General features: G+C 40.7%; 1 protein-coding gene across 3 annotated transcripts in view; it reads right to left on the bottom strand.

Moving 5' to 3' along the window:
- Window positions 1-18,621: 18,621 nt before the first annotated feature.
- PTPRO (protein tyrosine phosphatase receptor type O) overlaps window positions 18,622-27,032 on the bottom strand; it is a 238,974-nt gene continuing 230,563 nt past the window's right edge. For all 3 annotated transcript variants that reach the window (XM_020287617.2, XM_076007633.1, XM_076007634.1), the window contains 3 exons: window positions 26,736-26,871; window positions 20,987-21,107; window positions 18,622-19,958 (listed from right to left, as the gene is read on the bottom strand). In XM_020287617.2, coding sequence (XP_020143206.2) covers window positions 21,003-21,107; window positions 26,736-26,871 — 241 coding nt within the window. In that variant the 3' untranslated portion in view covers window positions 18,622-19,958; window positions 20,987-21,002. The remainder of the gene's footprint in view (window positions 19,959-20,986; window positions 21,108-26,735; window positions 26,872-27,032) is intronic.

Genomic DNA, 27,032 nt, shown 5'->3' on the forward strand with positions numbered 1-27,032 from the left:
TTGCTTTGTTGCTCAGGCTAGAGCAAGTGACATGCCCTAACCCTAGCTCACAGCAACCTCAAACTCCTGGGCTTGAGCAATCCTACTCCCTCAGCCTCTCAAGTAGCTGGGACTACAGGCATGCGCCACTATGCCCGGCTAATTTTTTCTATATATATTAGTTGGCCAATTAATTTCTTTCTATTTATAGTAGAGATGGGGTCTTGATCTTGCTCAGGCTGGTTTCGAACTCCTGACCTCTAGCAATCCGCCCACCTCGGCCTCCCAGAGTGCTAGGATTACAGGTGTGAGCCACTGCGCCCGGCCTATGAATTGTATTTTTATAAATGAGGACATTTAGCTTCTTAGTGGCTAATTTTTAGTAGCTTGTAAAGGACATAGGAATCTCTCGCCTTCCATCTCTGTCTCTCTATAACACTGTCCCTCAGATAAAGTGGCACAAATATCAGAATGATAAAGAAGAATTAGTTTAGATCTTTCACATTTCATAAGCACTGACACATATAACTTAGCCTTTACTGAAGATCTCTGAAAATACAGGGATAAGACAAAAGAAAATCAGATTAAAGAGTTAAGATAACCTATATGTAAGGTTGCATATCTGATATTAAAAGAATTCATGTAATTTATATCTTTATGCTATAAAACACCAAAGGAAAATACCACAAAGGTGGTAATTGTGAGAAGCAATTACCTCACTTAGGGCTGTGAGGACAAAGAAAAAAGATTCATCAAATTTAGAAGCTTGAAGGGGAGGCACTACTGAGTGTGGATCCAGACATCTGAGGGGTTTGGTCACTGGTACCTGAGAGTTTGGAGGAAAAGACCCCATACAAGACTGGCAAGCAAATCTCTGAGAAGTGCTGTTGCCTCAGGAATTCAGAAAAGAATTCAGGAATTGAAAGAGTAGGTCAGAAAATCCATGGAGCCAGGCCTTGGACCTTGGAGAAGAACATGCCAGACAGCTGGTGCTTGAATCTCTTAGAGGGCACAGTGAGGCTACCTCCGGGAGGATGGAGAAAAGCAAATGGTAACTTGAACCAACTACTACTCCTGGGAATCATTTTTAATTTGGAGAGTGAAGAATCATTATTAGAATGATGTTGGTAGGAACAGGAAGTAAAACAAGAGGGAGAAGTGCCCTGTTGCCTCTCTAGCCTTCTGTCTCCCTGTAGCACATGCTTTGGGTAGAGTCTATCAGGCACCCACCAGGCAGAGCCCCAAATCACAAAGATGAGAATAAAGGCGAATACTTGAAGCTGAGAGAATAACATGTAACCCATTCCAGCCTCTAGCTACTTAGCCTTTACTCTTGTTCTTCTGCACATACTTGAAATTCCATACGACAATAATGTTTGAAAGTTTATGATTTTACCTAACAAGATGCAATCATTCTTTTCTGTTAAACAGTATTTAATGTAGAATTTTAATGTAAAGAATTGTCTAAACAGGCAAAGAGAACACTTAGGCATCACAGAGGTGGTCATAATAGAAAGCAGCTCTGACCCCTAGGGTTAGAGAGCAAAGGGAAGCAGTTGGGTTTATCAGCATTTAGAAGCCTGGAAGGAGGGCCCTAGAAAGCTTGGACTTGGACCCCTAAAGAGGAAGCAGTGTCTGGTGTTGGTGCTGGTGCCTCAGGGTCACAGAGGACAGCCTCCCTGTAAAGGTGGGGCAGAGACCCTTGAGGAGGGGATTCCAGCCAATTGATTCTGGTACCTCTGAGGGGGTGCAAGGATGTTGTCCTGAGAATGTAGGGATAAAAACTGGAAACTGGATTCATCTGCTACTGGAATCAACTGTTAGTGCCAGAGTGAAGATCTATTCTCTTCACTGGTTTACAGCCGTTTGATTTTCATGTACCTTTGTGTAGTTTTCTTCTTGTTTTTTTGTTCTTGGTGTTCATTGAGCCTAACCATCAGCACAGAGACAGCCTACAACAACTTAAAAAAAAAAAAAAAGCAAAAAATAGCAAGCGTTGGGAAAAGGAGGAATCTGACATTCAGAGTTACCACATTATTAAATGCAAATGCCCAGTTTTCAACAACAAAAAAAATACACAAGGCATATAAAGAAACAGGAACATGGAATCCATTCAAAGGAGAAAAAAAAATCAATAGAAATGGTCCCTGTAAAAGAAATGATGGCAGATCCACTAGATACAGTCTAAAACTACTGCCTTGGAGATACAGAACTGAAAGAAAACATGGAGAAGTCAGGAAAAAGTTAAATGGACAAAATGGAAATTACAATAAACATCTAAAAAAAAATTTTGGAGCTGAAAAGTACAATAATAGAAAAGAAAAATTCATTAGAGGGGTTTAAAGGCAGATTTGAGTAGGAAGAGGAAAGAATCAGTGAAATTGAAGATAGGACAATGGAAATATGAAATCTGAGGAACAAGAGGCAAAAAGATTGAAGAAATAGTGAACAGGGCCTAAGGTACCTATAGAAAACCATCAAGTACCCCAACATATCTATTATGGGAGTGTGGGAGTCCTAGGAGGAGAATAGAGAAAGAGCAGAGAGAATATTTGAAGAAATAATGGCCACCCCCCCCCAATTTGATGGAACATATGAATATCAATATTCCAATATCTGGAAACTTAACAGACTCCAAATAGGATGAACTCAAAGAATCAACTGAGAATATCTTATAATCAATGTATCAAAAGCCAAAGACAGAATCTTGAAAGCAGCAAGAGGGAAGTAACTCATCACATACAAGACATTCTCAATGAGATGATCAGCAGATTTCTCATCACAAGCTTTGGAGACCAGAGCAGTGAACTGCTATATTTAAAGGGCTACAAAGGGGGAAAAACCCAAAACTTAAACCCATAACACTGTATTTGGTAAAACTGTCCTTCAAGAGGGAAGGATAAATTATAAAATTCTCAGAAAAACAAAAGCCGAGGGAGTTTATTACCAGTAGACTTGCCCTGCAAGAAATGCTGAAGGAAGCCATACAGGTTGAAATGAAAGAACATTAGATAGTAACTCTAAGCTGTATGAAGAAATAAAGATCTTGGTAAAGGTAAATACATGAGCAATTATAAAAGGTAGTATTCTTGTAACAATTGGTGCTAATTTCACTTTTTGTTTTCTACATGACTTGAGAGACTAATACATTTTTAAAACAATTATTAATCTAAAAGCTAGCACTATTGTAACTTTAGCTCGTAACTCCATATTTTCTTTAAAAGAATTATTAGTTTATGATTTGGGATACACAATGTACAAAAATGTAATTTTGTGATAACAACTGAAGGGGGTGGGGACAGAGCTGTTAAGGAACAGAATTTGTTGAAGTTAAGCTGGTATAGTGTGCTCTAACTTTAGGATGTCAAATATAATTAACCATGGTAATCACAAGCAAAAGAGCTTAAGAATATACACAAAAGTAAAAAATTAAGAAAATTCCATTTGGAGTAGCACCAAAAAGAATAAAATTTTTAGGAATTATCCAAGGTGATAAAAAACTCATACAATGAAAACTACAAAATACTAGATTTAAGCAAAGAGATAAACAGCAGCATTGTAATTGCCAGCAACTTCCACATCCCACTGACAGAACTGGACAGATCATCCAAGCAGAAAATAAACGTATGTAAATGGGACTCTAGAATAAATGTACCTAGTAGATATTTACAGAATATGTTACCCCAAAACTACTGAATATATGTTTTTTGCCTCAGCACATGGAATATTGTCCAAGATTGTCATAAATTAAGCTACAAAACATGTCTCAACAAATTCAAATAAATAGAAATCATACCATGTATCTTCCTAGACCACAGTAGAATAAACCTAGAAATAAACTCCAAGAGAAACACTCAATTCTACACAAAGTCATGGAAATTAAAAAACCTGCCACTGAATGATTATTGTGTCAATAATGAAATTAAGATGGAAATCAACAGATTCCTTAAACTGAATGACAAAGAGAATGCAAACAATCAAAATATATGGGATTCAGCAAAAGTAGTCCTAAGGGGAAAATTCATAGCCTTAACTGCCTATATCAAAAATACAGAAAGATTACAAATCAACAATATAAAGACACATCTCAATAAACTATAAAAAGAAGAGCAACCCAATCCCAAAGCCAGCAGAAGAAAAGAAATAACTAAAATCAGAGCAAAACTAAACAAAATGAGAAAAAATACAAAGGATATATGAAACAAAAAGTTGGTTCCTTGAAAAGATAAAATTGATAGACTCCTTTTTAGATTAACAGGAACAGAAAAGAAAGGACCTACATCAGCTCAATCAGAAATGAAAAAGGAGATATTACAACTGAAAACACAGAAATACAAAATATCATATGTGAATACTATGAAAATCTCTGTGCACTAAAAAATGTAGAAGAAATGGAAAAATTCCTGGAAATACACAACCTCCCAAGACTCAATTAGGAAGAAATAGAGCTTTTGAACAGACCAATAATGAGCAATGAGTTTGAAACAGTAATAAAAAAAATCATCTAAAACAAAGCCCCAGACCAGAGAGATTCACAGCTGAATCTTATCAGACCCACAAAGAAGGGCTGGTACCTATACTGCAGAAAATATTCCATAACATTGGGAAGGAGAGAATCCCACCCAACTCATTCTATGATGCCAGTGTCACCTTGACACCAAAGCCAGGAAAGAATACAACAACAACAGAAAGGAAAACTACAGACCAATATCTCTTGTGAATATAGATGGAAAAATCCTCAATAAAACACTAGCAAACCAAATTCAACAGCACATCACGAAAATAATCCACCATGACCAAGTGGGCTTCATCCCAGGGATGCAAGGATGGTTCAACATACAGAAATCAATAAATGTGATTCATCACATAAACAGAAGCAAAAACAAAGACCGTATGATCATCTCAATGGATGAAGAAAAAATATTTGACAAAATTCAGCACCTCTCATAATAAAAACTCTCAAAAAACTAGGCACAGAAGGAACATCTCAAAATTATAACAGCCATGTATGACAGACCCACAGGCAAAATCATACTGAATGGGGAAAAGTTAAAAGCATTCCCACTAAGAACTGGAACAAGGCAAGAGTGCACACTATCACCACTTCTATTCAACATAGTGGTGGAAATCTTAGCCAGAGCAATCAGGCAAGAAAAAGCAATAAATGCTATCCAAATCAGGATAGAGGAAGTCAAATTGTCACTTTCTGCTGATGATATGATCTTATATCTAGAAAACCCCAAAAGCTCCACCAAGAGAACTCTAGAATTGGTAAATAAATTCAGCAAAGCCTCGCGTTACAAAATCAATGTACAAAATCAATTAGTAGCATTCCTATACACCAACAACAGTCAAGCCGAGAGTCAAATCAAAGACTCAATACTGTTCACAATAACTACAAAGAAAATAAAATACCTGGAAATGTACTTAACCAAGGAGGTGAAAATTTTCTACAAAGAGAACTATGAAACACTGAGAAAAGTAACTGCAAATGACACAAACAAATAGAAAAACAAATCATCCTCATGGATTGGTAGAATCAACATTGTTAAAAATGTCCATACTACCCAAAGTGATTTATAGATTCAGTGTAATCCCCATCAAAATACCAATGTCATATTTCACAGATCTAGAAAAAAAATAATTCTGTGCTTCATTTGGACCCAGAAAAGAGCCCAAATAGTCAAAGCAACCTTAAGCAAAAGAACAAATCTGGAGGGATCACATTACCAGACTTCAAACTATAGTACAAACGCTATAGTAACCATAACAACATGGTATTAGCAAAAAATAAAGACATAGACCAATTGAATGAAATAAACAATCCAGATATAAAACTATCCACATACAGCCAACTGATCTTTGAGAAAACAGACAATATACACTGGGGAAAAGAAGCCCTATTCACTAAACGGTGCTGGGAAAATTGGATAGCCACATGCAGAAGAATGAAACAGGATCCATATCTCTCACCACTTAAAAAAATTAATTCAAGAGAGATAAAAGACTTAATGTAAGGCATGAAATCATAAGAATGCTAGAGGAAAATGTTGGAAAAAACTCTTCTAGATATCAGCGTAGGCAAAGAATTTATGAAGAAGACCCCAAGGGCAATCACAGCAACAAGAAAAATACATAAATGGGACTTGATTCAAGTAAAACCTTCTGCATGCCAAAGGAAATAATCAACAGAGCAAATTGCCTACAGAATGGGAGAAAATATTTGCAATACATACATCTGATAAAGTGCTAATACCCAGAATCCACAAAAAACTCAAGCAAGTCAACAAGAAAAACAACCTCATTAATAAGTGGACAAAAGACATGAACAGAAGCTTCTGAAAAGAAGATGGATAGATGACCAATAAACATATGAAAAAATGCTCAACATCACCAATGAGCAGGAAAATACAAATTAAAACCACACTCAGATATCATCTTACCACACTTAGAATGGCTTTATTCAAAAGTCCAAAAACAATAGATGCTGGCATGGATGCAGAGAGAAAGGTATGCTTATACAATGTCAGTGGGACTGCAAATTAGTACAACCTCTATGGAAAACAGTATGGAGCCTCAAAGGAGTAAATGTAGACCCAATCCAGCAATCTCACTATTGAATTATCTACTCAAAGGAAAAGAAGTCATTTTATCAAAAAGACACCTACATTTGAATGTTTATTTCAACACAACTCACAATTGCAAAGATGTGGTGTCAACCCAAGTCCCTTCAATCTATGAGTGGATTAACAAAATGTGGTATATGTATACTGTGTAATACTACTCAGCCATGAAGAAGGATGAGTTAAGGGCTTTTGCAACAGTTGGGAAGGAACTGGAGACAATTATCCTAAGTGAAATATCTAAAGAATGGAAAACAAACACCACATGTGTTCACTATTAAATTGGGACTAACCAATGAGCACACATGTGCACAGAAGGAAGTAAGCTCAGTGTAAATTAAGCATGGGGCAGAGGAAGGAAGGGATATGCAAAAATCCTACCTACCAAGTACAGTGAGCACTATCTGTGTGATGGGTACTCTTATAACCCTGACTCAAGCATAAAAAAAAGCAATTCATGTATCCAAAAACATTTGTACTCCTGTAATATTTTGAAATAATAATAATAATAAAAAGCTATAAAACATTTCTGAAAGAAATTAAAGAAGACATAAATAAATTGAAAAATATCTCATGTTCAACGATTGGAAGACTGAATTACTGTTAAGATATCAATACCACCTCAACGAATAAACAGATTTAATGCAATGTCTGTGAAAATTCCATTGACTTTTTTGTAGAAATAGAGAAATCCATGCTAACATTCATATGTAATCTCAAGGGACCCTTAGTAGGAAAAAAAAAAATAGAATTCAGAAATAAACTCTTGCATAGTTGATCTTGCATAGATGATCAAATGATTTTTGGCAAAGATGCCACGACCATTCAAAGGGGGAAAATAACTATCTTTTCAACAAAGAGTGCTGGGAATACTAGATATCTGCATGTGAAAGAATGATGCTGGGCCCTTATCCAACAAAAATAAACTCAAATGGATTCATGACCTAAATGTAAGGCCTAAAACTATGAAACTCTTAGAAGACAACATAGAGCAAAAGCTTCACAACATTGAATTTGGCAATGATTTCTTGAATATGACACCAAAGGCATAAGCAACCAAATAAAAAATAGAAAAAATAGATCATGAAAAAAGTTTTTTAACTGTGCATCAAAATCCACTCTCAACAGAGTAAAAAGACAACCCACATAATGGGGAAAATATTTGCAAATCCTATTTCTGATAAGGGATTAATATCCAGAGTTATTGTTTGATGGGTATAGAGTTTCAATTTTACAAGATCTGGAAATGGATTGTGGTGATGGTTGAGCAATATTATGAATGTATTTAATACCACTGAACTATACACTTAATAATGTTTAAGGTGGTAAATTTTGTGTATATGTTTTCCAAAATGAAAAAAAAATCTGTCTTAATGTCCTTGTTTGTTAATTCTATCATGTTTGTAACTTCTAAGTTGGTTTTGTTTTGCTTTTTTCTTTCATTATAGTTCTTATTTCCTTTCTTCTTTGTGTGCCTCATAATTTTTTAATTTGATGGCAGACATGAATTTTACCTTTTCAAATGCTACATACTTCTGTATTTCTATAAAATATTATTGAACTTTGCTTTGAGATGCTGTTAAGTTACTTGGAAATAGTTTGATCCTTTCTGATCTTGCTTTTAAGCTTTGTTAGTTGGAACCGAAACAGCATGTACATTAGAGCTAATTTTATCCCACTATTGAGTCAAAGCCCTTCTGAATACTCAACCTATTGTTCCATGATTATAATGTTTTCCACTTTTGCTGGTGGGAATAAGGGTTATTTCTGGTCCTGTGTGAGCTCTGAGAATTGTTCCCTCTAATCCTTTTAGGTGGTTCTTTTATCAGCCTTGGGCAGTTTTCTCACGTGCGTACAATTATCAATACTCAGTTGAAGACTCTATTGGGCCTTGTGCAGATCTTTGGAGCTCTCTCTTTGTGCAGATCTCTCTTCTCCACTACTCCATTCTGTGAACTTTAGTTCCCTTGTCCTTCTCACACTACGAACTTTGTCTTCTCAACGCAAGCGGTTCCATACACTGCAGCCTAGAAACAAGCTTTAGGCAGAAAGCTGGAGCAATTGTAGAGCTAGTCTGATCGATCTCCTAGGACAAAATTACATCCTAATACCAGCAGTGCTGATTTCCCAGGATGGTAAGTTTACGCTGTGACATTTAGTTTTTCCTGAAGAGCATGGCTTTAAGTTGGTAGCTAGTATGAGAGATCATCATAAGGTTGTACAAAGAGCCCTTAGGAATGAATCGGGAAGGGAAGGCATTTATCATTCTGCCACCTTTCTTTTGGATCATTTCCCCTAGTTTAAAATAAAAGCAAAACATAAAATATGCATAAGTCGTGATTGCTGTAGGTGACTCCCAGAGAAGGACTGCTGCAATTCCCAGCCCTTCTGGGTCCTGTACAGGAATTTCCATTTTTGCTCATGTCTCCTTTTCATCATCCATTCTCTCTCCATCATCTTAGTTACCCAATCCCTGCTCTTCTCCTATATGTTCAAGACCCACTCCCACAGCATCTCACAGCCTCCTTTCCTTGTGTCTTTGTTCCTTTCTAGCCTCAGAGCAGACGACAGGAAGTGACAGGAAAGAAGCCAGCCTTCTGAGCTCAGTTTTATGGGAAATGCTCAATACTTTTTTTTGAGGCCAGATGCTTTGCTGAAGAAATGTCTTCTAATACCCAAATGCTCAGGTTCATCGCTTCACATTTGTGAAAGGTTAAAAAAATGAAGTCAGTGAAATTTTGATAACATAAATAGAATTACTAAAAAAAAACAAAAAAACTATGTAATTAAACCCTAAACTGAATTGGAGAAAGATGCAACTATCAGGTACTCAGAGAACTAAGGTCACGAATCTGGATTTCTGTGTGAATTGGGATATTTTAACAGCTGAGATGCCTCCTGAAGAGCCTATGGCATGTTGCCTTTAGTTTGGTGCTGAAAGGAGGTGGGCAGGGAGCCAGGACTTCTGCCAGGCCCAGATGGTCCTGGTCCAGCCTGCCCTCGGGGGCTCTTTCCTGCCTGACTGTGGGCCCAGGCAGTTGGCCCCATGCCTGCTCCTTGCCTGGGTTGCCCTGGGTGGGAAAGCCCTGAAATAATCTTTTCCCTTCAGTGAAACATAATTTCCCCAGCTTTAATCATTCCCGTTAACTCTGAAAATGAACATACAGGCTAATTTGGTCTATGGAAAAACTGGAAATAAAATACATACACACACACGCAGACACACACAAACTAGTGGGAAATGACAAGCGGTAGGTACTTCGCAGTGTGTCCTGTTTTACAGTTTCTTACTCTGAGCTGGTATCACATGCTAAGGCCTTCTGCCTTCCCATCTATTCTAAGGAAAGGGAAACAGGAACTGAATTCATGCATGCTGAGAATTTTCACATGTATCCCCTCTGTACAAATGAGGAAAGTAAACTCAGATAAGTAGCTTGTAAAAAAATCTCACAGTAAGTGGAACAGCTAAATTGGTATTCAACTCTTTTGGACTTCTATACAGCATGCAAATTTTCTTTTATTTCATATATCATAAGGTCAATGTATAAAAAAACTTAGCAGATAAAACACTTTAAAAAATGAAATTTTATGTAGTATGCTGCTGTATAAAACAGGTAAAAATCAGAGTTTCTCCAGCTGAAGCTGCAGAGAGGAAGGCAGGAGCCTCATTTGGAAGTCACTGGTCCAGTTCCCCAAGTCCCCTCCTCCGTGAGGGCCCTTGCAGGGGAACAGGAAGGTAAACTGGGCACTGATTATTCCATGGCCACAGTTAGAACGGGAAATACAGTTCTCAGTCTCAACGGTCATTTATAATATACCTGTAGGGAATTTCAGATGGGCTGGGCACTCCCTCAAAGCACTATTTTGTTGAGATAGAAAAATCACCTTTGGACATCCTGTCATAGTTCCACGTTTATGCTTTGGAGTAGAAATTGTATAAAATACGAATAAATCAAGGCAAAACTTAGCAGATCCCAGCCTCGATCTGCCCGGTGATAGCCAGGCCAGAACCGGGAGTCAGTTTGCTGTGAGTTAATCTGTAGCGCGGTTTATCTAGTAAACAGGACAGCTCCCTCTCCAGCTCCTAGGAGGCCTGGGGTAGAAGGATGGATTTGCCTTTCACTAGCGACTGAACAGAGCAGCAGAGCTACAGGGGCACAGACTAAGACAGTTGCTAGGGGCTGTTTTCTAGCTCACAAAATACAGCCCTTTGCAAAGTGACGGGGTAGGGGTATTGAAATCTTGTAGCAACCCAGTGTCTTGCAGAGAATAAGTAAGGGCACATTTTACGTTTAGAACACAGCAGAGGGAAGTTAGTTTATTGCCTCATCTTCAAAACCAATCTTACTATAGGGCAGAATTTAGAAGTTTGGGCAATTTGTTTCATTTGTCTTGCAGCAGTATGGAAAAAAAAAAAGGATGGGGAAATCACTATTATTATTTTATGCCTTGGTGAAGGCAGCACAGTGGATTTGCAGGATAAAAGTTAAAACAGACACGTGCAGCTGCCTGGGTGCTTCCAACATCTTTTTTTTTGTTTGTTTTGAGACAGAGTCTCACTTTGTTGCCCAGGCTAGAGTGAGTGTCATGGCGTCAGCCTAGCTCACAGCAACCTCAGACTCCTGGGCTCAAGCAATCCTGCTGCCTCAGCCTCCCGGGTAGCTGGGACTACAGGCATGTGCCACCATGCCCAGCTAAATCTTTCTATATATATTAGTTGGCCAATTAATTTCTACTATAAATAATTTCTATTTATAGTAGAGACGGGGGTCTCGCTCTTGCTCAGGCTGGTTTCAAACTCCTGACCTCAAGCAATCTGCCTTCCCCGGCCTTCCAGAGTGCTAGGATTACAGGCGTGAGCCACCACGCCCGGCCCCAACTTCTTTTAGCATTTGTCCAAACGAGTTTCCCAGGCCCCTAGGGGACGTGTCCACGCAGGCAAGGCGTCTGCCTCTTGTAGCACCGCTGACTCCGAGTTTGGCAGCGCTTAGCAGGCAGGGTCGTCCCTGCAGCTCTGGGGAGCAGACCTAGCGCGTGGATGTGCCCGTGACGAGGGCACCCACGGGGGATGAAGGAATGAGAGGGGCACACACTCTGCAGATGTCCTGGTGCTGGGATGAGTAGGAGGGTTTGTTGGTCTAAATGGGCTGAGAGAAAGAGATTCAGAGATTCGGAAAATCACACGGCATTTATTCCATGCTGATTCTGCCAGGCCCTCGCCCAGTGCTTTCCATAACTAGTTCTAAGTCTTACCACAACTCCAAAAAATAGATATTACTTTGTTTTATTTGGAGGGGGGACACTTACAGATAGTAGGTGACACTCAAAGTCACCCTGCTACTAAACATCACAGCACAGGGGTCTGTGGCTCTAAAGGCTTTTTAAAATGTAGCCACTCTGTATGGCCAAACCACCAGGCACCACGCCAAGGGCTTCACGGTTAATCCTCAATGCAGCCCTGTGGCGGAAGCTCTTATTATTGCCATTAACAAACAGGGAAACTAGTTCACAGAGAGATTAAGTGGTGTTCAAATGGCTCCTGCTCACTCCAAACCTCTATTTTTAACTTGACCCAGCATACCTACATGTTGAGGTTCGTACATATTGGCTTCTTTGACTTAGAAGTAGTCAGCGTTTTAGCCATGGTTTGAGTGCGATGAATTTGCACACGTTGTACAACTGCGCATGTCTTTTCTGGAATCAGACCCCAACATTGCTTTGCTGGGAAGCCCTCTAGCGTGGGCTACGTGCCCCTGAGACATAAAACACACACCTTTGTGCTGAATTCGGTGGTAGAGAATTGAAGCAAAAAGCCAGGCCTGGGTAGTCCGGAACTCTCACCTGGAGAACAAGCTTCTGCTTTGGCACCACATGCTATGACACAAGGACCCATGCTGAGTGACAGACTGCACCCCTTTTATAGTTCAAGGTCTGTGACTGTGAAGGGCAATCAGGTGTCTGGGAAACTGAGTCATCCCGGGTTAGGTACCAGCTTCAGGTGCTCCTATAAAATCTGTTAAAGAATTCCAGGGTGACCTTTGGAAGTGGTGGGAGGTTGGCCTCTCCTGGGAAGTCTTGTCATATAATAAGCCATTCCTGGTATTGTTTTCAGACCCTGATATATGTTATCCTCTGAAGCCTTAGGCAATGGACTGAATGTGTCCCCTCCAAAATTCATATGTTGAACTCCTAATCCTCAACTCCCACTCATTTTGGAAGATGATTATGTCTTGAAGGTGGAACTCTAATGAATGAGATCAGTGCCCTATAAATAGGATCCCCAGAGAGCTCTCTTGCTTTCTTTCTGCCATGGGAGGACACAATGAGGAGTCAGCAATCTGCAACCCAGAAGAGGACCGTCCCTAGAACTGGCCATGCTGGCAAACTGATTTTGGACTTCCAGCCTCCGGAGCTGTAAGGCATAAATTTCTGTTGTTTATAAGCCATTCAGTCAGTGGCACTTTGTCACTACAACCCAGGCTGACTACGACACCCTGTGGAAAAAGTACCATCGCGGTGTCATTTCATAGACTGGGTAACTGAGTCACAGTTAGGAGCAGAGTCCTCGTCTAAGTCTCTCCGCTTGTTCTGCCCCACTGTGCTCCACAGAGCTGCACCCTGTCTTGTGCTGCTCCCCAAGTTCACTGGTCAGGGGTCGATGTCATCTAGTTTGGTTGGGGACACGAAGGAGACCTTCTAAGACCATTCTGTTTTGCGTTTGTAAAGGAAGTAGTGGTTGCAGTTAACTTTCCCTACTTTAAACAATCCTTTGAACTTTCAGTGTTCTCAGAACTGAACAAAAAGATGTTGTCTTGGCTGGCTTTGAACTGCCCGCGGCCCTGGAACTCACCAGGACACACACAAAGCAAAGGACTGGGTTGCCCAGGATCGCTCCACATGCCAAGCCTCGGGGCCTCCCGTGTGCTTGGGCTTTTATCGATGTGAAACCACTCTGGGGCGTATTGTTCATAGGAATCCAGGGGCAGTAGCCCAGCATAAGGCTAAAAAATTATAGCGGGCTTGCTAAGTGATGGTCTTATTACGGGGTTTGGAAAGCAACAACCACCACAAAAGATCAGGAGGGATCTAGCCTGGAGAAAAGCCACTTCTGGAGAAGAATGCATATATTCCCAGACAAGAGTTTATTTATCAAAAGAACCATCATTTCTTCTGTGACCTTTCCCTGAGCCCTTGTTTTGTGTTGTGGGTTAATTTTGCTCTGCTTCCTCTATAACCTGTCTCCTGGGAATGTTCCTGGGCGGTCCTGAGCACTGCCCTGAAAAACTCCCACTGTAACTGAGGGGGAAGTTCCCTGTGAAGGTTGTCCTTGTGCCGCCGTGTTAATTAGGGACAGGTTGACTGCTGTAACTGACAGCACCAAAATCTCTGTGACAGTGCGATAGAAACCTAGTCCTTGATTACATATGGGCCACATCTGCCAGGTGTCCTTCCTCCAAGAGGGATTCAGGGACCCAGGCTCCTTCCATCTTTGGCACCACCATCTGTTTGGGGGTGGAGGTGGAGAAAGAGAGAGAGAGAGAGAGAGAGAGAGAGATGAAAGGTTGCTCCTGGGTAATTTTTATGGGCTGGGACCAGAAAGCACACCTTCCATTGCCCAGAACTCAGTCACATGGCCCCACCATAACTGCAAAGGGGTCAGAAGATGTAGCCCCAAATATGCTCTATTACATTTGCAGTAACAGTAAGTCCACTGGATTCTGTTGAGGGATACATGAGCTGGAGCTGCCTGTGGAGGTGTCTCCTAATGTCTTAGGAGACATTGTTGCTTTGGAGTCTGCCAAGAAGAAAACATTCAGAAGGTAGGCTTGGAGGACTGGTCACCCATATGGGCCCCAGTGACTGAGGCATGGAGGGTGGGTGTGTTATACACAGGAGTGAATATACACTGTTAGTATTGTTTAATGTGGCTCCGTAGTCATTAGTACTTGATGTGGCTGTTTTGCCTTCCCAGATCCTTCCAGAAAAAAAAATCACCTTTCCTTTCTTGGACCTACATTGGATGCTTTACGGGTTTCTATCCTGGTGTCAGTAACACTTTGCTGCCCTTATTTTCACTTCTGGCTTCCCCGACTAGAATGTACACTCCTTGAGGCAGGGACCTTGTCACATCCTTTCCACAGTGCTTGGGATGAAAGGTTCAGTACATAAATGATATTATTAGAGGGTTAGAGACTCACTGTTTCTCAAATTGAAAGCTTACCCTCCATATTAAACATATTGCCCGGAGAGGAAGCTATTAATTCCATTCTACTGTACTTGATCCATTAGTATCACAGAGAAGCAGAATGGAGTAGTGGGGGGAAGGTTTGGGGTTCGGTAGGGGTGCGTCACAGTCCAGCTTCTGCCACTTTCAACCCGGGTCGTTGTAATTTAACCTACACTGCCTCTTCATCTAACTGCTTCTCACCTTTGACACATGGTAAGTGGGCAGTCTTATATCGTACCGTGTTTCCCCAAAAATAAGACAGGGTCTTATATTTATTTTTCTTCAAGAAGACACCCTAGGGCTTATTTTCAGGGGATGTATTATTTTCCCCTCAAAGCCTCAGCTTGCAGCATGCACAGGATGGCCGGGACCTGACAGGGGGAGCCGACCTCGTTGGTGGGGCTCCCCACACCTTTCTGGTCACCTCTGGGATAGTAGCTGTCACCATGGGGCAGATGAGAAGGGCTGCTGGTCTTCTTTACTGCTCCGCGACGAAATGCATGGGCTGTGCAGCTACGCTGCGTAGCCACGCCCATCACTAGGTCTTATTTTCGGGGTAGGGCTTCTATTGCGCAAATGCTCAGAAATCCTGCTAGGGCTTATTTTATGGGTAGGTCTTATTTTCGGGGAAACACGGCAATGATGATTTGAAGTTAAGAGAATATGCATACAAGAGACTTGGCTAAGCACGTTAGGAAGAAACCCCCTTATGCCCAAGAGTCAGGTGTAAGTGTTGTCCCCTGGCTGCCTAAGAGAGAAGCCAGTCCTCTATTCAGAGCAGCTGTGGGCAGTGGCGTGGGCATGGCACTTGCCCTTCTGCCAAGATGGGGACGTAGATTTGGGCTTCGAGCCTATGCCCGTGAAAGGCATAGACTCATGTGTTCTTAATGTTAGTAAGGTCCTCGGATGTGTGAAAAAGAAAAAAGAAAGTGCTTCCTGAGAAATGAAGGGCTGGGCTGCCTTGCGAAGTAGAGATTCCTCATGCTGGAAGTATTCTGTAAAAAACGACTCAGCCATCTGCCAGGGATAGAGCTGAGAGGCCTGTTTTGAGTAGGAGAGCAGAACTGGCTTGGTGACTCTCATCAAGGAAGAGGGACCATGCCAAGGCCTCTGGTGGTTGATGAGTAATAAAAACAATAAATACCTGTCATTTCTGTTATATAAGGCATTGGGAAAAGTGCTGAATATCATTGCCTTGGCTGGTGGGTATGTCCAGAAAATACATGTTTGGAGATATAAGTAGAAAATGTTGAAAAAGACTTCACTCATGCTTTCTAAACCTTCCAACAACAACAACAAAACTCTGATCATACAACATATTTTAAAAAGCCAGCATACTGTACCATCTTTGGTCAAGAAATTGTTCATTGATTGATTGATGGATTGACCAATTCCTTCGACACGATCAGATAAGCAAATATTTGTTGAATAAGTGATTGAATGAATGAATAACTCTTCCTTTATGCCAGGTTTAATAGCCTCAGTTTCCCCAGGTTTTGTTACTATGATCTGTTCTTTTTCCACATGCCTAACAGTCCTGGTGACCCTGCCCCGGATGACTTTTCAGTCTGTTCATGTCCCTCTTAACAGTGCAGCTCTCAGACCTGAATACTACACCTGTACTCCACCTTCAGTCACGTGACCCGCCAGGAAAAGGCCTTGTGATAAGCAATCAGCTAAAACTAAAAACAAAAATCTTACTGTTCTGGAAGGCCAGGGATCAGAGATGTCATGGCTGAAATTTCCTTCAAATGAATCCAAACAGGGCTGTTAAAGACCAGGGGTAGAAGTTTGCAGTTTTTGCATGTGATGTTTTCATTGCTTTCTAACCCCATAGCTAAAGTGACTGTTATTAATATATTCAGTCCTGGGCATGGCTCCTGGCCTCAATCCCTGTGCCAAGCACCAGACTAGAGATCTGGGAACTAGGACACAAGCCAGCTATTTGAGGCACATTACATCAGACATTTCCTGAGGTGAAAAGGAAGGCCTCCTTGCTAGAAAGCAGGGAGGATTTTGGCTCTTAGAGACTGGATTCAGTAACTTTAACTCCTTGGCTAAGGGCCAGGCCTCCAGCAAGCAGCTATCATGTGGCCTGCAAAAAACCCAGATCCAAGGCCTCTGGCTCCTGCTTTACGGGTGACACCATGGCCTCCTTTGAGAGGTGTATCCCCGTTTTAGGGGCAGAGGCAGAATTTAGGAAAGGAGAGACATTATAAAACCTGGCATTAAAAAAAAAATCTTGGTAACTTTTCTAATTTTCAATTTTGGAGTCAATGTTATTTTTGTAGTGGGAAATTGCAGACCCTGAATTAGAATGCTGTCCACAAAAATATTGTCCATCTGTCACTCTTTCTTTTCTTTTCAAGTTAAATAAAATCATATAATGTATAGTAATAGATATATTGATGTTAACTATTAAATTTATAAATTAGACCATAATGGTGGTTTCTCAATTAACTTCATAAATTGTCTTTTGCAGCCAAGGAATTTGATCTCAGTAGCACTCAAAGCTGACTATGTTGTAATTCTGAAGTCTTTAGCTCTCCTTATATACTATACAGGCTATTATGTAATTACATGTGCTAATGCCTCTGTGTTCATTGAGTACAAAGCACTACTCAAATGATTCTTTTTTTAAAAAAAAAAATCTTAATTATGATGCAGAGGCTCTGGAAGCTTCCCTTCTCAATGCTTAAAGGTGTGTCCTGTGGTAGAAACATCTGGTTAGAGTAATCTTAGGGTACATGAGAAGACAAGATACAGAACACCTTTGGGTGAATTATCATATCTGATATTCTTCCTGTCTGCAAATTACAGAGTTATTATTAGATCATTCTATAGTTTATTAACTCAGACTCAGCAGAGAGAAGTTCTGAAGTGATTTTCAGGATCAACGCCCAGGTCTTTTGATACAGATGGATGCCTTTCTCACCATAAGCTCTCCAGCTGAGGAGCACTGGTGTTGCAATGAACAGACGCCTGAGGGAATGATCTGGTAAAGTACTTTGGTGTAACCTTTCTGTAGTCTCAATTCTTAGTCATCAGTCTAAACTCTGGATACTTCATCTTTCCTTTTGGGAAAATTGATCTGGCACTATCTGATCCCTACCTAGGAGGGGTGCTCAAGAAGAACATGAAATATTTATGAAGGGCTTTGTTTCATGGGAAGTACTGTTCCAGGCTACGGAACTGTAGTGTGCTTCTGGGTGGCTGAGTTGGAAATGTAGTTCAGCTTTCACCCACTGACTCTTCCGCGGTTGCACAATTCCCTCCTGACTGTCCATGTGTGAACATCTAGGAATGTCATACATCCGTTTGTCTCCTTTTGTGAACCATGTTTGTTCCTGAGGATGGCATGATGCATTACTAAAATGTCCAAGAAGGGAAATAAAGGAGTGAGGGTGAGAAGAGGAGGTGGTAGCCAGGACATAAGAAGGGGAGGAAGGGAGGTGGGTAAAAACTGACAATGCCTGAGGAGCCCGAGCTGTTAACCTGCAGGGTGTGGACTTCCTCTGCCACTCACCCTGCAAGGTGAAACAGAGACTCACTGGCCAGATCCCGCAAAGGAACTTTGCCAAGGTCTGCTGTGGCCAGGCCTTCTCAGTGACAAGAGACGGTGGGGTGCAGAGCTGTTCATTTGGCATCCTTCACCCCCTCTGAGGTCACTGATAAAATATTAAGCTGATCCTATATGCAAGGCTTCAGGAAGATGATCAGGATCGGAGGGAAGCCAGGGGAAGGGACAGTGATCAGGTGCACGGAACCTTCTGGAAGCATACACAGGAAGGGTCACAATAGCCACATTGCCACAGCGAAGCAGCCAGCTTGTGTTTACTTTCAATTCCAAGTGTTTTCCTTTGTATATCCATACCATCACCTCTTATTTCTCAGGAAGTGACACAAAGTAACAGGCCCCACCGATGCCATCAATGTCCATTTTGACAGCATTCATGTCACACAATACACAAGCATGTACTGCAATTATACAAAAATCCAAAGAATAAAATGTTACTCGTTACACTGGTTAAAGTGAAACTGACAACCAAAAAGGAAACAAAATGAAACGGAATCTCTGCCATAATCCACAGAGAGGCTTGACAATATTACAAAAGAAAATGTAGCCAAATAATTGTTCTAGCATGCTGCAGTTCGTTGCTATAACTTCATAAACTCCCAGCTCGTTAGGGGAAAGAAAGTGCGTTTTTCACAGCCTGTAGTTCTCATAGAAATAGCTCTCACATATATGCAGGTCAACAGAAAAAGGAATGCAAAGTCTAGGCACCAAGATTGCTCAGACAGCAACAGAGTTTAAAGAGTCAGACATGAAATTCTTCTGAAACAGATCTGGTTTCTTGAAAAAGAACATGGACAATGACATTAGTCCAAAAGGGCCAAGGAAGAAACACCCAACTAACTGTTAATAAGGAAGAAAACCATCAAGAACTAGAACAATTAAGACAAATATTTTTTTTTCCTACTCTACTTTGAAGTTGAATTACAGCTTTTCATATTTGGGATAAGAAACGATACACAGTTGATCTGTGGGTACAACCCTTCTCTTCCCCATCCACACTCCCCACGCCTGATCCAATAATGTTAGAGTACAGGTAGTGCTGGTTCAGTTGAAGTAGAATGACCATTTCTTCATGTGTGGCCATGCCTCTTTTTAATAATGAGGTATAATCTGATGCTAACAATGCCTGTTCCTTCCTGGGCTATGGGGTTGATCAATAGTGTGAGCAGAAGACCATTCAACTTTCTGATAAAAACCACACACATACAAAAATTATTGCACTTAAAAAAACCAAAAGCAAAATAACTCAGCCCAATGAGCGAAGGGCCAACTAAACTCTTCGGAAGTGCTGTACTTCCTGCCCTTTGCAGAGCGTCTTGACCTTTCTGGTGTTCTGTTGAATTTGGTCCATTATGAAATGTCCCGAAGTGAAAGAGTCCAAAAGACACTGTAGGCTCTTTAAGGCTAAGTCTTCCCAGTGCTTCTGCGAGATAAATTATCTCCTTGGCCACATACTACAAAGGAAGGGCTCTTTTTAGCAAAATGACTAGCAGGCCCCCCTCCCTCCAAAAATCTGGAAGCAAAGGAGGATGGGTGCACATCCTGTCCTGTCCTGTGGATGAGAAAGAGAAAGACAGTAAGCAGCCTGGAACAGCGGCAACCCCCTCCTGCCCTACCACGGCTCTCGGATACTCAATCCCTCAGCCCATGTGGGCGTGGGGTTATCTGTGCATCATTCTCCAGGTGACTCCTCTTTTCTATGGGTCTGAATGTCTTTCCCTCTCTGAGACTGTGTCTCTATCTGCCTTTCCTTATTCTTTACCCTCCCTGCCCCCTGGTATTCTCCATCTCTCTTCCTTGATGGATGTAGAGGTGCAATGCTAATCCCATCCTGCTACCCACTGTGCCCAATGCTTCCCAGACTTCCATATTTCTCCCACAATGCACCACTGTCTTCTCTCCACCTCGTTGCTGGCTCCCCTCCCCGCTCCCCATAGATTCAGACACTCTACACTGAGCTGAATGGACAGATTACTTATTACCTCTGCCAAGATTACTTTACACCTCCAAAATCCGATCTCCTAGTCAAAATTTGAGCACAAGGCATCGATTATATTACTAATGTTTTCCTGAAGCTCTCAAGTTAGTGCTCACATAATGAGAGAGATCAAAGCATTTTCAGACTTTGCAATCCTGAGACTCTATTATTAATATTGTTTATCTTTTGGGGGTGTCCACTCTACCTCATGTCTCCTTTGTAACCCCTTGTAATCCATAAAATATTTGCACAACATATCTACATAGATAGACTTGGATGGTAGTATCCTGATATTGCAGGCACAGATCCAATATCAGAATAATTTGAGGTTCTGGGTGGAGGAAATGGAGCTCAAATCATCATGAGTTGCAGAAGCTCCTGTTTGTTGCTACCAACAACCAACGTGCACTGAAGCTCAAAGACCTGCTGTGTGGTATTTGTTTTTCCCTTTGACCACTCCTGTGGGGCCAGGAGTTGAGCAGAAATACTCATGTGAAGTCAGAGTAAATGCAAATGGCTATTTCTGCCACCTGTCCCATCCCATCATGTCTCTTCCCATTGTTCTAAGGCAGAGCAGCCATGATGAGCTCTTCCCTACTTACTGTTCCAGATTCTGAACTAGGACTTGGTGACATTCTCATATATGACATCACTGATGCAGAACTGCTGCTTCTTCTTCATCCACATTAGTTGCACACACTGATGGATAAAAATGTACTGCTCCTAGCACAAAAGACACAAATATATTTCAGCGCAAGATATTTTTGTGCAGATATGCGCAAAGATGTAATATTTTAATGACAGTTTTAATAATCAACATCTTGTGTAAATGAAAATCATTTTCATTATTTATAGGGACATAATTTTATAACTAGAAAGAAAATCAACTGTAAGAGTATTTTGATTAATAATAGAGCTTAGAACATTATTACTTTTATTTTTTTTATAGCAGAATGTTTTTTCCTAGCTTTATTTAGGTATAATAAAAACTGTATATATTTAAGGTGTACGATGTGATGATTTGATATACATATACATTATGAAATGATTATCACAATCAAGCTAATTAACACATCTATCACCTCACTCAGTTACCATATTTTTTTGTGTGGTGAGAACACTTAAGATTTACTATCGTAGCAAATTTCAAGTCTATAATACAGTAGTATTAAGTATATTGACCATGCTGTGCATTATATCATATGATTTAATACTAAAAGTAATACATATTCAATCAAATCATGGGGCTATTTTGAAAAAAGTGTGTCACTTCCTCATACACAGAGCTAAATTCCAAGAAGTTTAACAAATAAGCCATTTAAAAATATAGAGGAAACTATAGATTAATTCCTCTCTGATTACCTTAGGAAAGGAATTTGTAAAATTAACAGCCATGAAACAAATTACAAATAAAAAATTCAAACAACTGTATGTAACAAAAGGTAAAAAGAATAAAGGAAGGGCAAATCAGAAACTGAGAGAGAAAAATATTTTCTAGAATCATAACAAAATGTTGTAGTTAAAAAGTCATCCAAGTCAGTAACATACAGATAGACAAGTAAGTAAAGTACGCCAACCATTAGACCAACTATCCCTGGAAGGCAGAGACAATGTCTTTTTATTCCTCATGCCTATCATTTAGTTTGTGCTTATTAAATGATTTTTTGAAATAAACTATGGAAATAGTAAAACATGCAAAAGTGGCCGAGCAACAAAAAATGTAAATTAAAACAATATTTTTTAACTACGAAGTGAACAAAGCTAAAGGAAAAAAATAACATTAAATGATGACTTGAGTTTGTTAAAGCAGTCATTTTCAGCTACCGTTGGTGGAGGCAGAATTTATAAAGTGCTCACAAATGAAGTGGACATAAATAATAGTAACAAGTAGAAAGGAATCTAATTTAATGTTTTATTAAAAAGGAGACTGATTTAAGTATGAATTGGTATTTCTATAATCAAACATCAGTGAAGTCTTTAAAATGAGCTTTAAAGAATTTAAGCCATTTGTTATAACATACAGGGTACATAGTAAAATGGTAAGTGGAAAATTAGGATGTAAAAAATATATATATTGGCTGGGCCCGGAGGCTCGCGCCTGTGATCCTAGCACTCTGGGAGGCCGGGGCGGGTGGATTGCTCTAAGTCAGGAGTTCGAAACCAGCCTGAGCAAGAGCAAGACCCCCGTCTCTACTATAAATAGAAAGAAATTAATTGGCTAAGTAATATATATAGAAAAAATTAGCGGGGCGTGGTAGTGCATGCCTGCAGTCCCAGCTACTTGGGAGGCTGAGGCAGCAGGATTGCTTGAGCCCAGGAGTTTGAGGTTGCTGTGAGCTAGGCTGATGCCACGGCACTCACTCTAGCCTGGGCAACAAAGCAAGACTCTGTCTCAAAAAAAAAAAAAAAATATATATATATGTGTGTGTGTGTGTGTGTGTGTGTACACACATACACATATAGAGAGAGCACATGAACATAATTATGTAAAAGTTATACTTGAATGAAAACTGAGATAACATCAGCAAAATATGTCTTTGTGTCATGAAATAAAGGTCATTTCATGATTTGTCTTCTTTTTCTTTATTTCCCAGAGTTTCTCTATAAGTAATACCATCAGAAATAACCTTTAAGTAAGATTCAGTGAAGATATCCACAGGATTTTAAGAAATTTCTTGTATAATAACTTTATACAAAAAATAAAATGGTATTTCCAACCTGTATTTTTCAACAAAGTTTGGAGAAAACATGTTCCCTTTTGCTGTGATAGTATCACAGCAGTAACCCTTTCTGGTCATCACACTTCAAGCCACTCTTTCTGGTGTTAACATTGGGAACAGATAAGGCTGGACACTGTTTGGACTTTCAATCCACTCTACTCAGTGGCCAAACTTTGTGTAAAAAAAAAAAAAAAGAAAAAAAGAAAGAAAGAAAGAAAAGAAAAGAAAATAGAAAGGACCATAGGAAAAATAAATAAAAGACTATTTACATCCCTGAGAGTCCCTGAGAAATCTAAGCTGCCCCTCAGGGGGACAGGCTGCTCAAAGCCAAACCCTAACTGACCTCCAGGGAAAGGCTATTAGATGAAAACCAAACAAAATACACAATAAAAATAGAAGAGAGCACAACGGAGATGAACAAAACTGAACTGCCGCGCTTGACAGTTTCAAAGCACTGATCTAGATTATATTGTTTCATGTATTGTCTAATTCAGGCGTCCTCAAACTACTGCCCACGGGCCACATGCAGGTGTTTTTGCCCGTTTGTTTTTTTACTTCGAAATAAGATATGTGCAGTGTGCATAGGAATTTGTTCATAGTTTTCTTAAAACTATAGTCCGGCCCTCCAAGGGTCTGAGGGACAGTGAACTGGCCCCCTGTTTTAAAAGTTTGAGGACCCCCGGTCTAATCTACAACGCTGTGTGAAAGCTGTCATTGACATTTTACAGATGAGAAACGGGAACTCTGAGAGGTGTCATGATTGGCGCAGTGGTAAAGCTGAGACCCAGGCCTTCTCCCAACAGCTGGCATTTCCCCTAACTACCTCTCTGCTTGTGTGGAGAGGCCCGTGCAGCGTGTCTGACCGGGTGACAGAGAGAAGGAGGACAGGTCCCCACGCAGTCCAGGCAGCACGTTGCCAGGACCCTAAAATCTGTGCCTGAAGACGTCACTGATTTAATCACTTCTTTTTTGGAGGCAGGTAGGGTAGAGTGATGAAACCAAGGCAATGTAGAGACAACTGGAAAATTAAATATGAGCGATGGGAGGAGATGTGGTATGTGATTCATGGGTTGATTACATACATAAGGACAGAACTCAACTGGAGAATCACTCTACCTTCTTGACAATCATTAGTGTCAAAGGGATACTCTGGGATGATAAATGTGAAAAGAATCACATTTTTGTTTTTTTTACTTCATTCTTTGTTTATTAACTTTAGTATCTCAGAGGGCAGCAGGATTTGCATGTGAATGGGCTTAAAGGGAACAGTAGGGAGATCAACCTGTACCATGGAAAGCAGAGGAACAAGGAAAAAGAAAGGTAAGTGAACAAGATGTTCTAGATATGACTAACAAAACAGACACAGATAAATAACTGGAGCTGGAAAGCATCCATCCCAATTGCGCGGGAACTTGAGGGTCAAGCTAGAACAGCTGGGAAAAGTAAGTAACCGAGGGGACATCTCTGCTGCTTTTGAACTCCCCAGGAGAGTTCAGGGAAGGGGAATCACGCTTTAAAAAGACTGTGTCCACGGAGATGTCAACCTAAAATGCCTCCATGAACAAGTCAAACCACCAAAATTTAGGGTAAGAAAGTTATGGAGAAAACAAAACATGTTCTTGGCTTTGCAGAAAACCACACGGTGGCAGCCCTAGTTTTGTGTAATTCCCCCACCCGAAGAAATAGAATGGAGCTGAAAATGGGGCAGAGGATCTGCCTGTGAAAGAGATTAAGACTCTGTAGTTGGGAACAGTCAAAAGCAAACTGGCCGTAGTTCAAGTCTGTGAAGGTTTAAAAGGCATAAATTAAGTGAAAGGGGCAGTCAATGCATCAAATAGGAAACGCTTAAAATAAGGTGTGGCCCTTTGTAGCTTGGAGATTCATACACGTAACAGGGAGTTTTTGGTCACATATTGGGTTGTGAATTTATGGAAGTAAAAACCAAAATATGAATTGATTAATAACGCAATATTTAAGGATTAGGTAGTGGGCTTCTCTGGGAAACCAGACATTTTAAACTTCAGATAACAAGGAGACAGTCATGTCCCCACAAAGGTAAATTAGGAGGCAGCAGGATTGCAAATGAGCTCACCGACATGAGGAAACAAAGAAATGACTTGCTTCCTAATTATCAGTGAGACATCTGAACCTGAATGGTTACTCTTTCCCAAGTGGTATGATTCCGCAATAGCTCAGAAATAAATACACTGGACCAGCTGTGCCAAGCCTTGGTCAGACAGGAATGGGGAGTGGGAAAGAAAAGTAAAAAGGTGGGAGAGGAGAAAAACTCTGAAGAGCTGAGGAGACAGCCGCCATGACTCGAGGCCTTGGGGTTATGCTGCCATCTAGCGGGGCTGGGTGGGAAAAGCATGAGGAAGACTCAGGCTTTTTTTTTTTTTTTTTTTTAATCTCTCAGCTGAGGTCAGGCCAGGTGTGTTCTACTCCACAAGTGTTCCTCCCACACGCACTCCTTGAGAAAAAGGATTACTGTACACCTGAAGCTAGGAAGTCGCAAGTATGGCTGGGTGATGAGGTTCACAAACAAGCTATTATCTCACGTGGGTTTTTGCGCCCACCTAGGTGCACGCCCACAGCTACTCTGAGGTCTGCCAGCCTCACCTTGGGCTGTCACTTCAGACTGAATGTACCCAGAGGCTTCAGGGGAAAGAGGGCGTGGGCAAGAAGAGGAAGAGGGGGCATGTAACACTGCTATGTATTTCTGGGGTTGTTCCCATGTTGCTACAATAATAAATTCACCCATTTAGATGAAGAGGACTGGCAGTATGGGTAGGTTGGGGACTGGGAATCTTTAAAATCATAAAGGGGACAAATCCAACCCATGATCATCATCAAAAGTGAATTGGGTCGGGCATGGTGGTGCACACCTGCAATCCCAACTGCTCCTGAGGCTGAGGCAGGAGGATTGCTTGAGCCCAGGGTTTGAGATCCACCCACCATCACTAAGTAAATAAAAATCTAAAAGAAAATTTACAAAGTGATTTGAAGCAGAGTCACATGGAAGACAAACTAATGACAAATTTAGTAAGTCAAATCCAACATTTTAAATATAAATAAAATTGCATCAGTTCTACAGTCTCCAATGGGTAGCATTTACCCAGAATGGCTGTCACCTGTCCCCAACTCTCAGTCTGTTCAAAGAGAGTTTATTCCAGGGGTCCTCAAACTTTTTAAACAGGGGACCAGTTCATTGTCCCTCAGACTGTTGGAGGGCCGGACTATAGTTTTAAAAAAACTATGAACAAATTCCTATGCACACTGCACATATCTTATTTTGAAGTAAAAAATCAAAAGGAGAAAAACACTCGCATGTGGCCCTTGGGCCATAGTTTGAGGACACCTGGTTTATTCTATCACAGACCCACTCATGTGTTCTGGATTACTGAAAGGCATATAATGCCAATAAAAGTGTAATCACCATACACAGAATGGATTTCTAGTGACTAATATCTATTTCTTTTATACCTCAAAGCAATTCTAACATTTACAATAAGAAATTGGAAAAGCAGATGCAAAAAAAATTGGGGACAATTGTTTTGAAGCATGAGGTTGAATAATGGTAAGTTTTTCAGTCCGGTGCAGATTAAAGAAAACATATTGATTATGCTCCTACCTCTGTCTGTACCATTGACATCCGGTAGGACCTCATTTCTGACACCAGCCCTAAGATGTCCACAAACTCATGGTCCCGGATGTGCTGCAGGAGCCTGTCCAGGGCAATGAATGTGCCCGTCCGCCCCACTCCGGCGCTGCAAGAGAGTGTTCAGACAGCACATTACTCAGGGCTCCGTCACTGCCGGAAAGTAATTGGCAAGTTCTAAAAATCTATAGTTAGCACAATTGTGAAAAAAGAGACTAAACTCCTGACAATTTTTTCCACTTAACTGATTTTTTTTTTTTTTTTTTTTGA

The sequence above is a fragment of the Microcebus murinus genome, chromosome 10, assembly GCF_040939455.1.
Source record: "Microcebus murinus isolate Inina chromosome 10, M.murinus_Inina_mat1.0, whole genome shotgun sequence".
Lineage (NCBI taxonomy): Eukaryota > Metazoa > Chordata > Mammalia > Primates > Cheirogaleidae > Microcebus > Microcebus murinus.